We start from the raw sequence: 13060 nt of genomic DNA on the forward strand, positions 1-13060 counted from the left end.
TGGATGAAACTTCTCAGGTGTGTAGTGTTGATCAAAATTAAGGCTGAGTTTGAAGATGGCTGTTAATAATGTAATACTGACTACTGAGTACATTGCAGCTGGTGTGATCCCATTGCAAGATTGTCTCAAGTATTTATTATTGTTGTTTTTATCTTTATCGCATGTTTTTTTATTCCATTTTATTTGTTTTAATCATTGTTAAACCATGTTTGAAAAGTGCCCCATAATTAAAGTTTATTAAAGTCGCAACTTTTAGGTAACTTTTTTACATTTTAAAGATAAACCATTAACCAACGACTCATAAAACACAACACGTTTATTTATAATGAAAGTACGTTCATGTTTTCACTTGGATTCTGTCTGTTTTTTTTTTTATTTACAAAGAAAAAAATAAAAACAAAGGAAGTTCGGGTATATTTTGATTTTCAAGGGTTAACATTTGTCTGTGTAGGAAAATAATCTCTATCAAATTAAATTAAATTTATAATACATATTAATTAAAGCATTCACCTCAACCAGACAGAATTAAAAACACATTTCATTAACATCACCGTGAACCTGAGGTGTACAGACATGTTGTGTTTCTCTTCCTGGCAGCAGGTAAAGTTACACAGTAAATGATACTAAATGCTAAATCAGCGTTTTCGCTGACGTCAGACTGACAGGTGTACCCAGCGTGCGCCGTCAGCTGTGCTGTGACGTAGTTCCGTCTGTCATGACTCTCCTCTTAATGTTCAAACTTTCCCTTTTTACTCATTAACCTGAATAAATTAATCATGAATGTACTTCTTCCCTTTGTTTAACCCTTCGGTCGTAATATTATTATTTTTAAGCGCCTCTAACGCGCCTCTGCCCGGCTGTAGAGCTCCCCGAACCGGCGGAACCTTCTCCGTTTTCCCCCTTTTTCTCCGTTCGGTCAGGATGAAGTAGCTTCCGGGCGACAGGGTACCAGCAGTAAACATGGCGGAGGAACTGCTGGAAACAGTGGATAGACTTCAGGCTCGGCTCCGGGAGAATCCGGAGCCCCGAAAGGTAACGACCGAGCGGGTCGACACGGACAGATTCGGTGTTTAGCACCGATCAGCTTGTGAAATGCGGCGGTTTGTCTCCGGCGGCCGAATCGGAGCCGAAGTGACGGCGCTGCTCGCGAAAGTCGCAACCGTATTTTAAATGCTGCGTTTGAGGGCCGCTGTGGGGCTCGGTCTTCTGAAAAAATTGTCACGTAAAACAGCTTATTTTTTATTTTTATTCATGTCGTGTTTTTTTTTTAATCTACAGTAAATCTCTATCAAGAAAAAGATATGCAATCAAAAATGTACTTAAACCCCTAACCCAGAAGCGGCATGGAAATATACGTGTACTACTCAGAATTAGTTCGAGATATTGGGATATTTTTTCGTTGTTTGTTCTGTAACACATCTGAGTTTTTATTTTGTGTTTTGTGAATATTTTTGGTCCCCAAAAGTAATGTGACACATTTCATTTGACCATGCACGTGCATATATATACCCATATCCCAATAACCCTAACTAATTTCGAGACATGTAAAGCAGCGATAGTCGAAGTACTCATTATGTTTACATATTAATTTATTAGAGCTATCGATATACTTATGTTTATATCTCTTTAATTTTGCAGCTGGTAGACGTGGCATATTTTGATTTTTTTTCTATTTACTGCTGGGTAGCTTGTGAACTTCTAACTTGGGAACAAGAGAATCGTATCTAAACACATCATAATACATAACTCTATCTATATTTAGTGCCTAAGAAATTTTACATACAAACAGTACTTGATTAAATCTACTTGTCTACTTTCTACCATTGAACAACAGTAGTGGTTTTTTATAATGGTAGTTTTACTTATAAATCAAGTGGTTTAATGGTAGAGAAGAAAATCAACCTGTGTCAAAGTGAACAAACAACACAGGGATGGAAACAAAGACAGCTTACCAATTACCTTTTATTGCCAGTTTATTAACATAGAAAAACGTAAAAACCAAGCAAGACTAAAATAGAATAATACAAAGATAAAGTGAAAAATAATGATTACACTATATACACGTTTTGCCTTTAACTTACAGATATGACCGAGGAGGACAATTGCACATGATAATAGTTGCACTTATAGTTGTAATACACACATGATGTGTAGCAATGTACTTAAGAAAAGCATAATAAATGTATTGCATCCTTTTTTCATTAATCTTAAGCTTCTGTAAGGATCCATGTGTACACAATGCTTTGTTGAACTTGTATGCTTTGGATGTGAACCACTGGTGCCCATCTTTCAGTCTCAGCATTTCCGACGGCCCGTGAAGGCACCGTGTGCTACGTCACGATAATTAAGGGGTTTTTAACTTGTTATAACGTACTTCTTTAACCCCGGCTTTTAGCTGATACTAACGCCTGTCAGCTTGGTACAACAGCCGCTCATAGGTGCTCTGCCCGTTGTTAAAATAATAACAATAACCGCAACATAATTGATCTCGGAGCGAGAACTCGGTGGCCACAGTAGCCGTTAGCCGTTTAGCTAACTAGCGTAAGTCAGTGCGGAAAGTAATGAGAGTCGCAGCGAGTCCAGGCCGCTAATGTTACACTGATTTATCTCTTCTCGGCTCATATCGCAGCTCTGCATCACCGCAGGCAGGTGTGCTCTGAAAATATTCACATTTAAAAGCGGATACGTGACAATTAACTGAATGTCCGACCGGCCCTTTGTTTGATTTCTTTATCGAAATGCAGCCGAGCTTCTCAAAACAAAGCAGTCATGATGTGTGTGAGAGGTTTGCTTCGCAGGAGACGTGCTCCTGTTGTCAGAAGTAATAAAAATAGTAGAAATAAATAGTTAAATCGCAGCTCAGTGGTTTTTAAAAAACAACCCTGTCCCGTTAGGCCACGACATCAGTCAGTGTCCATGACGCAGGGCTGGTAAAAAGCTGCTGTTTCCACTAATTAACAGAGAAAACAGGGTTAATTATAAATGATTTAGGTTAATGTGAGTCCACATGTGAGAGTATCCGTACACTATGTGATAATAATAATATATGAGAATAATAATAGTAATAATAATATACAAAAAAATATATATAGCAGCTTTAAAACAGTGTTTACAAAGTGCTTTGACAAACAAGCAGAAGCAGGAAACTCAGGAAGATAATATTACAAACAGTCAACAGTCAAGTCAAACACAAAGATGCCACGTCTGAAGTGAGTTAAAACAAGAAGGCAGAGCAGAAAATGTAAGAACACAAAGAGTCGAAATGATTAACTGCAAGAAAAATTAATAAAAGCGATACAACACGCACAATCACATAAAAAGAAAGTAATAAAGGTATAAAATCTAAAGGGTGATAAGAAGACGACACTCGAAATTAGTTAGGGATATTGGGATATCACTGATTGTTTATTCTGTGACATATCTGAGTTCTTACATTCTGTTTTGTGAATATTTTTGGTCCCTGGTGACACATTTCATTTGACTTTTTATTGCATCTCCATGCACATATCCCCAACATCCCTCACTAATTTAGAGTAGAGTAAATCACCCTGAAGGGAGAACAGTGGGTGAAACCGAACCCGTAGCCAAAACAAACCCGTCGTCTATCATGCAAACAGTCATGTTAATTTGTTTTGTTTAAAGTAATTAAGTAACAGCTCTCGTGAGGATTTGTTTAGAGAAATAACAGACAGTGTGTCATGATGCAGATGAAGAGTTATGACGCCTCCATCTTGTCTTCGTTATCGTAATAGTTACATTTCATGTCACGATTATCCCGATAATCATCATTTAAATATACTGGACTCACTTAATCCTTAAATGTTGGTAACTTCGTCTCTCTGTCATTTTGTAGTTTGGCATCAGTTTTTTTTACACACATCAGATTTAACTTGTTTTTGTGGGGGACACAATATGCGATACCAAGTGTGCATCCTGTTTGAATTGTGCATTGAACTACAGATATGAAGTTTGTCAATTTAAAAGGTAACTTTCCAGGTCAATAAAGTCGCAGTTTGTCGTAACTAAAGTAAAATATCATCTAGTTTCGTGTTAAATGCTCAGTGAGCTACATCGTAACGCTCATCGACATCACCAACACCAACATTGCCGCCAACTCTGCACAGAAAAAGTATCAACAAAGGTGAAAATCACAGTAAATCTGCGCATATTGACAACTGCAGTTATGTGAAAGGAGAGTTTGTCAGTTCTGTGAGCTGCTAATATACAGGAGAAGATGTGACGCGTTTTGGTGAGCGTTCAATGAAACGACATCACGAACACAACTGTTGGCTGTGTCTTCTTTATAATGATGTATTTCCACAGTCTTATATTTCATTAGCTTTATGATGGACTGCGGCTTTAATTTGGAAAATTGTCTTTTAAGTTGACAAACATCATGTGTGATTCATGGCACAATCAACCGTTCACTTCCATACAAAGTTTTTCTGTAATAAGGTCCCGTGGGGCAAACTGGAAGGGGTGTGACATCGGCTCTTTCATATTCACGATTATCTTCATTAACAATCATCCTGACAATGAAAATTCACCACAATCAACATGTTGTGAGTCTTTTTCATCGCGATCCGAAATCAGTCCTTTTATTAAAGCTTGCTACAGCCCCTTTAATGCCATAATCGTCCTCTAAATGATTACATTTGTCTCTTGTCTTTCAGCTACTGAAGACTTTCAAAAGACTGGGGGAACTTCCCATGACTGTGGACTTGCTGGTGGTAAGTGTTGCTTCAGTGTTAACATCCACTTGATTTGATTAAAAAGGAGAAAGTTGATTCTGCAGTGGTGACATTGTTCAAGCAGAGGAGGGTGGAGTGAATGCGTTCGACTGTGGGTGAGAATTGGAGCTCTGCTCGGCGCAAAAATGTTTTTCCTGTCAGGTGAGATTTATGCCAATAATCAGCGCAGCCTCAACATGTTTCTGACCAATCGGATCGCTCGGCTGCTACAGCTTGATAGCACTGCAGCTCACACTTCTCATGTGATACCTACCTGCAATGAGACTGAATACATTTCTTTAGCTTTGCCTCCTATTATTGAATTAAATAAGTAAATCGGTGCTTGGTTGAGTCATCAGTGTCTTTATGTTGTTCTCTCGTAGGAAACTGGAGTGGGGAAGACTGTGAATTCTTTCAGGAAACATGAAGTAGCCGGAGAGATGGCGAAGGGCCTCGTAGCCAAATGGAAGAAGCTGGTTCCTCAGTCTGCAGACAGGTGTGTTCGACTGACCTGTGCCCTCACATGCACACGGCAGTGAGAAGTGGAGCGATCCTCCGCTTTAGCCCTCACTATACTTCATGTTTCTGTTCCTGCAATGGTCACATACGACAGAGATCTTTAACCAAGCTTTAAATCAGGAGCCGCTATCTACTCATCCTCATGTTTCGTAGTCCACAAAACGTTTCTGCAGCTTCACAACAAACAACTGAAGTAGTCATGGACAATCTGACCAGTTTGCAAAGAAATCCACAGTCCAGCATCATTTAACAACGTCCCCAGGCTTGTATAGGAAACAGAGAGAGATTTCATTTTTCATGTCACGTTACAGTCAGCTCACATATGGCCAATAAAAAAGATTAATACGGATTAATTACTACAAACTTTAACATCGAGCCCCTTTAATCAACTATACATTTACCATTTATTAATCATATTTTAAAGCGTTCCCTTGATTTCTCTCATCAAACTTGTGTTAAAGTACTGTAGATGAGTCAAACAGTGTCTCTCTCCACCACAGACCCCCCAACAGCCACGTCAAAGAAGCTTCACGGTCACACTCTCGAGGCCTGGAGGCAGTCGGAGGAGGAGGAGGAGGCCACAGACACACCCGCGAGCCCTCTCCTGACGAAGAGCCCTCCTACATGGAAGAGGAGGACGAAGAGATGGACGTGGAGAGAGGCTATCACACAAACTACTCGCCCTCACCTCCTCAACACGAGCAGTACAGCCCTCCACGGCGAGGAGGCTACCAGTCGGACGAGTACGAGAGCCCTGAACCCGAACCCGAACCCGAACCTGAAGCTGAGCCTGAACCAGAGCCTGAACCTGAACCCAGTCCCCCTCCTCCTCGCAAAGAGGTCCGCCACATCAAACCAAACAAAGAACCCAACAAAAACCATCATCACGGTTCCCACGGTGACAGAAACAGGGACAGAGATGAGGAAAGGCGGCAACGGCATGCACAGATGAGCAGCGATCGAGGAGGAGGAGGAGGAGGAGGAGGAGGAGGTGAGGGGAAGAAACGCAGTGCAGACAGAGAGCGAGCGCAGAGTCCAGTACAGAAGTCTGCAAAGCACAGCAGGAAGTCCACCACACATGAGAGTAAGAGGGAGGAGAGGAAGAGAGGAGGAGATGACGGTGAGTGTTTCGCTGTTTCTCGTCGATATGAAAGTTTTAGAGCAACAAACATTGTCCTCTTTGTCCTCTTAAAGATTTTAAGGAATAAATAAAACTCCCTATCGTGGGTTTGAGACGGTTGTAGCAGCAAACAATGTGCAGTTGGTTTGTTTGTCTGTTGGTAGAGTTTAGTTACAAGAGCAAAAGCCTGTGATAGTTTAAACTGTGAACACTCAACAGAAACAATTGCATTTCATCAACTTCTAATTAGTACGTTCGCCAACATAAACAGAATGAGGTTATTCGACGATTATCTGTGCAGCTCTGTGCACCAGATAAGATGTTCCTGTTTTATCGGTGCACAAAATGTGGTCACAAAAGAGAGCAACATCCTGTTCCGGTTAACTGAGATGTTGCAGATAGTAACTCTGCTGATGGGAAACAATTGGTTTATAAGCAAAATGAAAACGGTTTCCTAAAGTGCAGCAGGTGTTTCATCTTTTTATTCTTTCTTCTTTTCCCCTTCCTTCAGTTTTTTATATTTGCTCTTGTGCATGTAAAATATCTTGACAGTTTAAAAGGTCAAAGTCCACACCAACAGAAGCTCCTCTCTCCCACTGCTCCTGAACGCCTCATCAGTAGTCTCGCCTTTAATTCTGTGACTTTGTGACGTCACAGAGTCGCACATTTGCATGATTAATGCCTATTGGCTGATTTGGCATGTAAGAATTGATGTAGCACAGCTGCTCTGTTGTTGTTGTTAGCGGTGCTGGCTCAGGCGTGTGTGAGCCGACCAATCAGAGGGGGAATACAGAGCTGCAGCAAAACTGATGTGTTATGAGCACTAAAGCATGTAAACCTATTCTAGTAGTAACTCAAAATAAAATTATGAACCTGAAAATGAGCACAATATGTCTGCTTTAATATAAAGTACCACAAACAGTCAGTGGTGAAAGAAGTATTCAAATCTTTGTACTTAAGTAAAAGTAGCGATACCACAGTGAAAAAATACTCCAGTACAAGTAAAAATCCTGTCGTCAGATAAACAAATAATTTTATTGAAGCTTATTTACTTCTTAACTTATTCAATAAAAAATTCCCCCGGAATCACTTTTAAACAGTGAAATACTGACTGAGTCGACTCGAATCCACATCTCTGTTCTGCAGTCTGAATCAACGCCTCATATAAAGCACTGTTTAACAATTAACTTAAGAAAGCGTGGTCGTGCCTCCTTCTGCACACACTCAGTATTTTCCGCAGTAGAAAGTAGCTTCAAATTATTATTACTCAAGCTACTTTAGTTAGTTACATTCCATCACTGCAAACGTGTGTTGGTTGAAGTTAAGCTGAAACGGGAACTGAAGAAAGGTAATTAAAATTCAGCATTTAAGAATTTTAATCAAAATGTCAAACATTTGCTGCTTTTCTTTGACACGTTCTACAGTAAACCGAATATCTTTGGGTTTTGAATCACCCTGAGCTTTGATTTTATCAACCAAACAATCAATAAATATCAGGAACTGTCGGAGTAATTGTGAGCTGCAGCCCGTCCTTAAAGCTACCAGCAGGCTCAGGGTTATTTGAAAGGTTTCACCATCTCGTAGGTGTCAAATGTAAAATTCCCACGATTGACTGAATCATTTGACTTTTCTTTCTGCCTCTGTGTTTCCAGGGCGACCGCGGGTGCCGAAGGACTCTCCACCCAAGGAGGAGGAGGAAGACTACGAGACTCCCACCATGTCCTTTGAGTCTTTTCTCACATATGATGCCCCGACGTCTGTGAAGAAGAAGAAGAAGCCATCATCGTCTGACCGTCTGTCACACAGTCGACCGTCTCACTCTTCATCCTCCGTGTCGTCCACCCATCGTGCACGCACCCCTCCGCCTGCGCCCTCCTCCTCCTCCTCCTCCTCTAAAGCGAGCAAAGCTAACGGCACTCAGAGCACCAAGAGGTCTCACTCAGGCTCCAGTTCAGCTGCAGCAACACCAGAGAAACCAGAGAAACGCAAGAGGGTAAGAACAGCAGCTGAGTGGGACGATCTGTGAAAAGATAACATCACAGATTATCATTCATAGTTTTTCCATTTTTATTGGTTTTTATCAAAGACAGTTCAGAGTTTAGATGAACTATCTACCATTCCTTATGAGCATGAGTGTTAAAGGGACTATTATCGATATTTTAATCATGAAATCAAATGTAAATATGGACAATGATGATGAGTCTACAGACAGTTATCACCAGAATCTGCAGCTCCTGTTGGCTTTAAAACATTTTACAGTGAGTTTTACCTGATAGTTTGTAGTTTTTCTGTTCTGGTTCACTCTCACTGCTCTTATAGTGTCACTTACAGCCACAGCAGGCAGCTGTTTTCAGTGAAAATCATAAAAAGTCTCCTATGCATGACCTGCTCAACACCAAACAGCAGACAGACGCAGTTAGCGACTAACTGGTTAACATAGTGGAGCACTTATCTTACTGTGCGAGGCAGAACCAAAGAAGCTGTCCATCCTGAGTGATTCGGTCACAAGTGGACAGCTTTAAGCCCGTCAATTCACACCTGGCATTAATTCCAATTTTTCATACACAAAGAAATATCTTCGTGTACGATATTTGCCGAATCAATAAGTAGGTCTGAATAGTTAAGAATTTGTTGTAGACAGTGTTTCACAAAGTTTATAAAGTCACACCTGACGCACCAAGTCTCTACACTGAGCATTTTTTAAGGGAGTCTGGGGACTTTCTCCACGGACAACAAAGGAATATAATTTATTAGTTACTGTTTACTGTATTTGTGAATTTAGACATGTTTACTGTCAATATGTTAGATTTTAAATTTGGTGTTGTTCAAACAGCTGCTGGGAAGTATGACCTCAATGCGTCTTGGTGATGATTTCAGAATTACTTATAAAGACTTTATTGAGCTTTGAGCTCATCAATATTTCTCTCCAGGAACGAACGCCGTGTTTTTGTTAAGTATATTGTTTGTTTCCTAGCAACAGTAGCTTATTTCACCGTCAAGATAATTCACCGGAGAGCAGTAACCTGCAGATTTCAAAGGGTGGGAAATTGAGAGCGATTTGAGAGTTATGAAAGCTTGTTGTTGTTTTTCTGACACAAACTCAAGCTTTGCAAAATAAATGCCACTGGAAACAGAGAAACAGGTCGCCTGGCTTTGTCCAAAGGTTAAAAAAAATAACACCTTGAAAGCCAAGTAAGCTGCAGTAAGAATATTTCTCAAAATGTCAAATCTTTCCTTTAACTTACTGTGTTATTTGACCGCTTTGCAAACATCTTAATTGCCTTCATTTATCATTTATTGTACACAAGCCTCTTACTTTGAAAGGTTGTTTGCAGGCGGCGTTTGTTGATGTTGATGTTATTCTGGTTGCAGGTGGTCGAGGCCGTTCCGACACTTCCTGAAATCCCTCTGCCAGCGATTCAACCCAACTACAGACCTCTGCCCTCCATCGACGTCACACCGCTGTCCCCTCAGAGACGGAAAGGTAAAACTCTCACCTTATTTATGAAACTTCATAGTTGCTCCTTTAAAATACGATGACATCACCCAACATATAACTGTAACTGTAAAGCTGTAACCCTCCGAGGGAAGAGGTTTTCTTGTCAGTGTAAGCATTTCTGTGTCACCCTGCCCGGCCTTCACTCCCTTCCTCACTTTCAGTTCCTGTCTGCAACGACGAGGAGGATGCCGGCTTCACGGGGAAGAGATTCAACTCTAAGATGGTGGTCTACTCGGGATCGAAGACCTCTTACCTGCCCAAGATGATGACTTTGTACGAGCAGTGCATCCGTGTGCTGCAGAACAACATCGACTGTGAGTGGAGCTGCTGTTTATTCTTTTATATTTGCATGAACAATAAATCTACAACAACAATCACAGAGCTCCCACTAGATGGCAGGAGGGCACCTGTAGATACTATAAAATAAGCCCCAAAATGTGTTAGCACTGTTATTTTTTATTCTACATTAAATGTCAATCCAATGAATTTCATGTGGAGGAGCGAAAAAGAGGGCAAGGCTCACCACAAAGGTTCAAAGATAACAAACTCTACCGGATTACCTGATTAATACTCGATCACCATTATGTACTCTTCTGTGGACACTCCGCACTCCACCCAGCTATATAATCTCAAGTTGAATAAAACAAACAAACACCACTGCACAGGTTTGACTGCTTTGTGCTCTTTTAGCCATCGCTGAGGTGGGCGGAGTGCCGTTTGAGATCCTGGAACCGGTGCTGGAGCGATGTACACCAGAGCAGCTGTATCGCATCGAGCAGAGCAACCAGGTAACACACACACGTCTGTCTGTGTTTGTATTCTTATGAAGATCCTCATCGACTTAATGCATTGCCCAACCCACTGGTGTCAGACCTGGGTGTCCCCGAACACCACTAGGGGTCGCCAAAGCTTCACTGTGGGTCACAAAGACTCACAGAGGGCAGAGGTTTTGTTTGTTTTGAGTGTTTGCTGTCAGGTTGAATGAGTCAGTGATCCCTTTTAAATCCTTTCTTAAAGCATACTATCATCAGAGAGCCTTTCCTGAAGGTTTTAATGTTTTTTAAATCTGTTTTCTTTTTCTTTTACCTTTTCTAGTTTTTATCTATTTTCAGTATTGTAATCTGTTTTAAACTTGATGATATGCATATCTGTTTTATTTTGCAGCCTTTGTGAAGCACATTTTAACATGGATTTTGATAAGTGCTCTGTAATCAAAGATTATTATTATCTTGGTCCTCAGTACATGTGTGCATCATAAAGTTCACCAAACACACATCTTTGATCGAGGAAAAAACTAGAGATGAGACACGAGCAGCAAATGAGTCTGGAGCCTGGGGAGACTGATGGCCTTCCTTGTTTCTTCTTCAGTGGTTCACGGAGGAATCGGACGAGCTGTGGATGCGTCACTGTCAGCGGGACTTCAAGCGAGAGTCTCCTCAGGAGTACGAGTCGTGGAGGGAGATGTATCTTAGGCTGCACGACGAGCGCGAGGAGCGCCTGAGGCTGCTCACCCAGAACATTTCCTCCGCACACGCCAACAAGCCAAAAGGTAGGAGAAGCTCGAGGATCTGAATGAACTGAATTTTGTTTTATATTAATCACAAACCATTAAGTTTCTGGAGTGTTGGTCTTTTTAGTCAAAGTGTTGTGTTTGTCCTGGCAGGACGGCAGGTTAAGATGGCGTTTGTGAATTCTGTCGCCAAACCGCCACGTGACGTACGCCGCCGCCAGGAGAAGTTTGGGACCACGAGCGGATCATCCTCAGCCTCCACCGCGGCTGCAGCTCCAATCAAGTCAGTACTCTGCTGCCTCACCTGTTCACACTGTCTTTACCTCCACAATACAATAGAGGCCTCTCAGCTTGACAAACTCAATATAGACAACATTATCATCTTCATTGTAAAGATCTAGTTGTTGACATAGAAAACATATATATATATATATACCTATGATAACATAAATAGTCCACCGTCATTTCTTTCCTGCACTTTGTGGTTTAGTTCAGGACTTTGTGGAGCTTCTCTTTGTTTGTTATTGATTGTTTGTTATAAATAAACCTTTCGTGTCTTCCTGTCTCTTTCAGAATAAGGCCAGCCACAGACTATTCTGGTGAATCAAGCCGCTCCACTTCCTCCCAACATAACCCTCCTTCTAGCTCGTCTCGCTCCTCAGCACCAGGAGGAGGTGGAGGAATAGGGGGAGGAGGACATGCCGCCCGGGACAAGCCACAGGTCAAAAGTAAGTGTGTGTTAACAGTCCTGAGCTATACGTTTAGGATCTTTAAAAGGACAAGAGTTATGTTTCTTTTCAATCTTACAAACACACAATTTGTTCTTGTCTTCTCCGTCTCGCAGAAATCGCCCCCATGATGGCCAAAACTATCAAAGCTTTCAAGAACAGATTCTCCCGCCGATAGTGTGAAAGAGACTTGATGTATTTTATGAATTCCAACTGTGTTTTTAATTTAAGTCGAGAAAAATCTTACTGGAGGACCCCTTCATCCCTACACACACACACACACACACACACACACACACACACACTCACAGCATCATCATTACCCACCAGACATATCAAATTATCATTTCAGTATTGGTGGAAAAATGTTGTTTTGTTTTGTTTTTTTAATTTAATGGTGGCATTTGTTTTGGGCACCTTTTTTTAAATTAAGTATTTAAATGATGAATGACGCTCAATGGGTGCGACCTGTGTTGAGAAAATCATGTCACCAACTTTTTACAAGATGCAAAGGACACACAAACACACACAGTCTGTTACTTTTTCTTGTTTTGTAGCGGACATTTTTAAAAGGAATTGCTTGAACTTTTGGGAAATGCGCTAATTCGCTTTCTTGCTGAGAGCTAGATAAGAACATAGATACCATTCTCATGTCTGTACACTAAACAAGTCAGTGCCCATTTAAAACATGCAGTTTGGCACAGATTATCTGGCAATGTGAGGCGTTTACAGATCCAGTCTAAATCTATTTTTGATTTACAAAAAAAAAAGAAAAATTCTGAGCCAGAGCAGAAGACGGTGCCGCCAAGCAGCAAGTTGTTGCATGACACTAATCTCCACTTTGTTTACATCTGCTTCCCAATAAGATCACATTTGAGGGATCACGTGTTCAAACTGTATTAATATTAGGTGACAAGCTTAATATTAATACAGTTTGAACACGTGATCCCTGTG

General features: G+C 41.0%; 1 protein-coding gene across 3 annotated transcripts; it reads left to right on the forward strand.

Moving 5' to 3' along the window:
* The first annotated feature begins 712 nt into the window (after nucleotides 1-712).
* Nucleotides 713-13060, forward strand: eloa (elongin A). 3 transcript variants are annotated; one of them, XM_084379717.1, is made up of 12 exons: nucleotides 713-1032; nucleotides 4674-4730; nucleotides 5114-5226; nucleotides 5750-6369; nucleotides 8022-8362; nucleotides 9742-9853; nucleotides 10030-10182; nucleotides 10559-10656; nucleotides 11237-11417; nucleotides 11532-11661; nucleotides 11952-12106; nucleotides 12223-13060. In XM_084379717.1, exons 1-12 carry the CDS (start codon nucleotides 961-963, stop codon nucleotides 12282-12284), a joined length of 2094 nt encoding a protein of 697 aa, XP_084235843.1. In that variant the 5' UTR covers nucleotides 713-960; the 3' UTR covers nucleotides 12285-13060. The 3 variants fall into 3 exon arrangements, with proteins under 3 accessions (XP_084235843.1, XP_084235845.1, XP_084235844.1); XM_084379719.1 differs by lacking the exon at nucleotides 713-1032 and adding an exon at nucleotides 2566-2649; XM_084379718.1 differs by lacking the exon at nucleotides 713-1032 and adding an exon at nucleotides 4509-4562.

Source organism: Pagrus pagrus, assembly GCF_965226575.1.
Source record: "Pagrus pagrus genome assembly, chromosome: 17".
NCBI lineage: Eukaryota > Metazoa > Chordata > Actinopteri > Spariformes > Sparidae > Pagrus > Pagrus pagrus.

Coding starts and splice junctions, on each gene's coding strand:
- eloa (XM_084379717.1), top strand. CDS start 961: ATGGCGGAGGAACTGCTGGAAACAGTGGATAGACTTCAGGCTCGGCTC. Junction 4,731..5,113: donor TGACTGTGGACTTGCTGGTG/GTAAGTGTTGCT, acceptor GTTCTCTCGTAG/GAAACTGGAGTGGGGAAGAC. Junction 6,370..8,021: donor GAAGAGAGGAGGAGATGACG/GTGAGTGTTTCG, acceptor CTGTGTTTCCAG/GGCGACCGCGGGTGCCGAAG.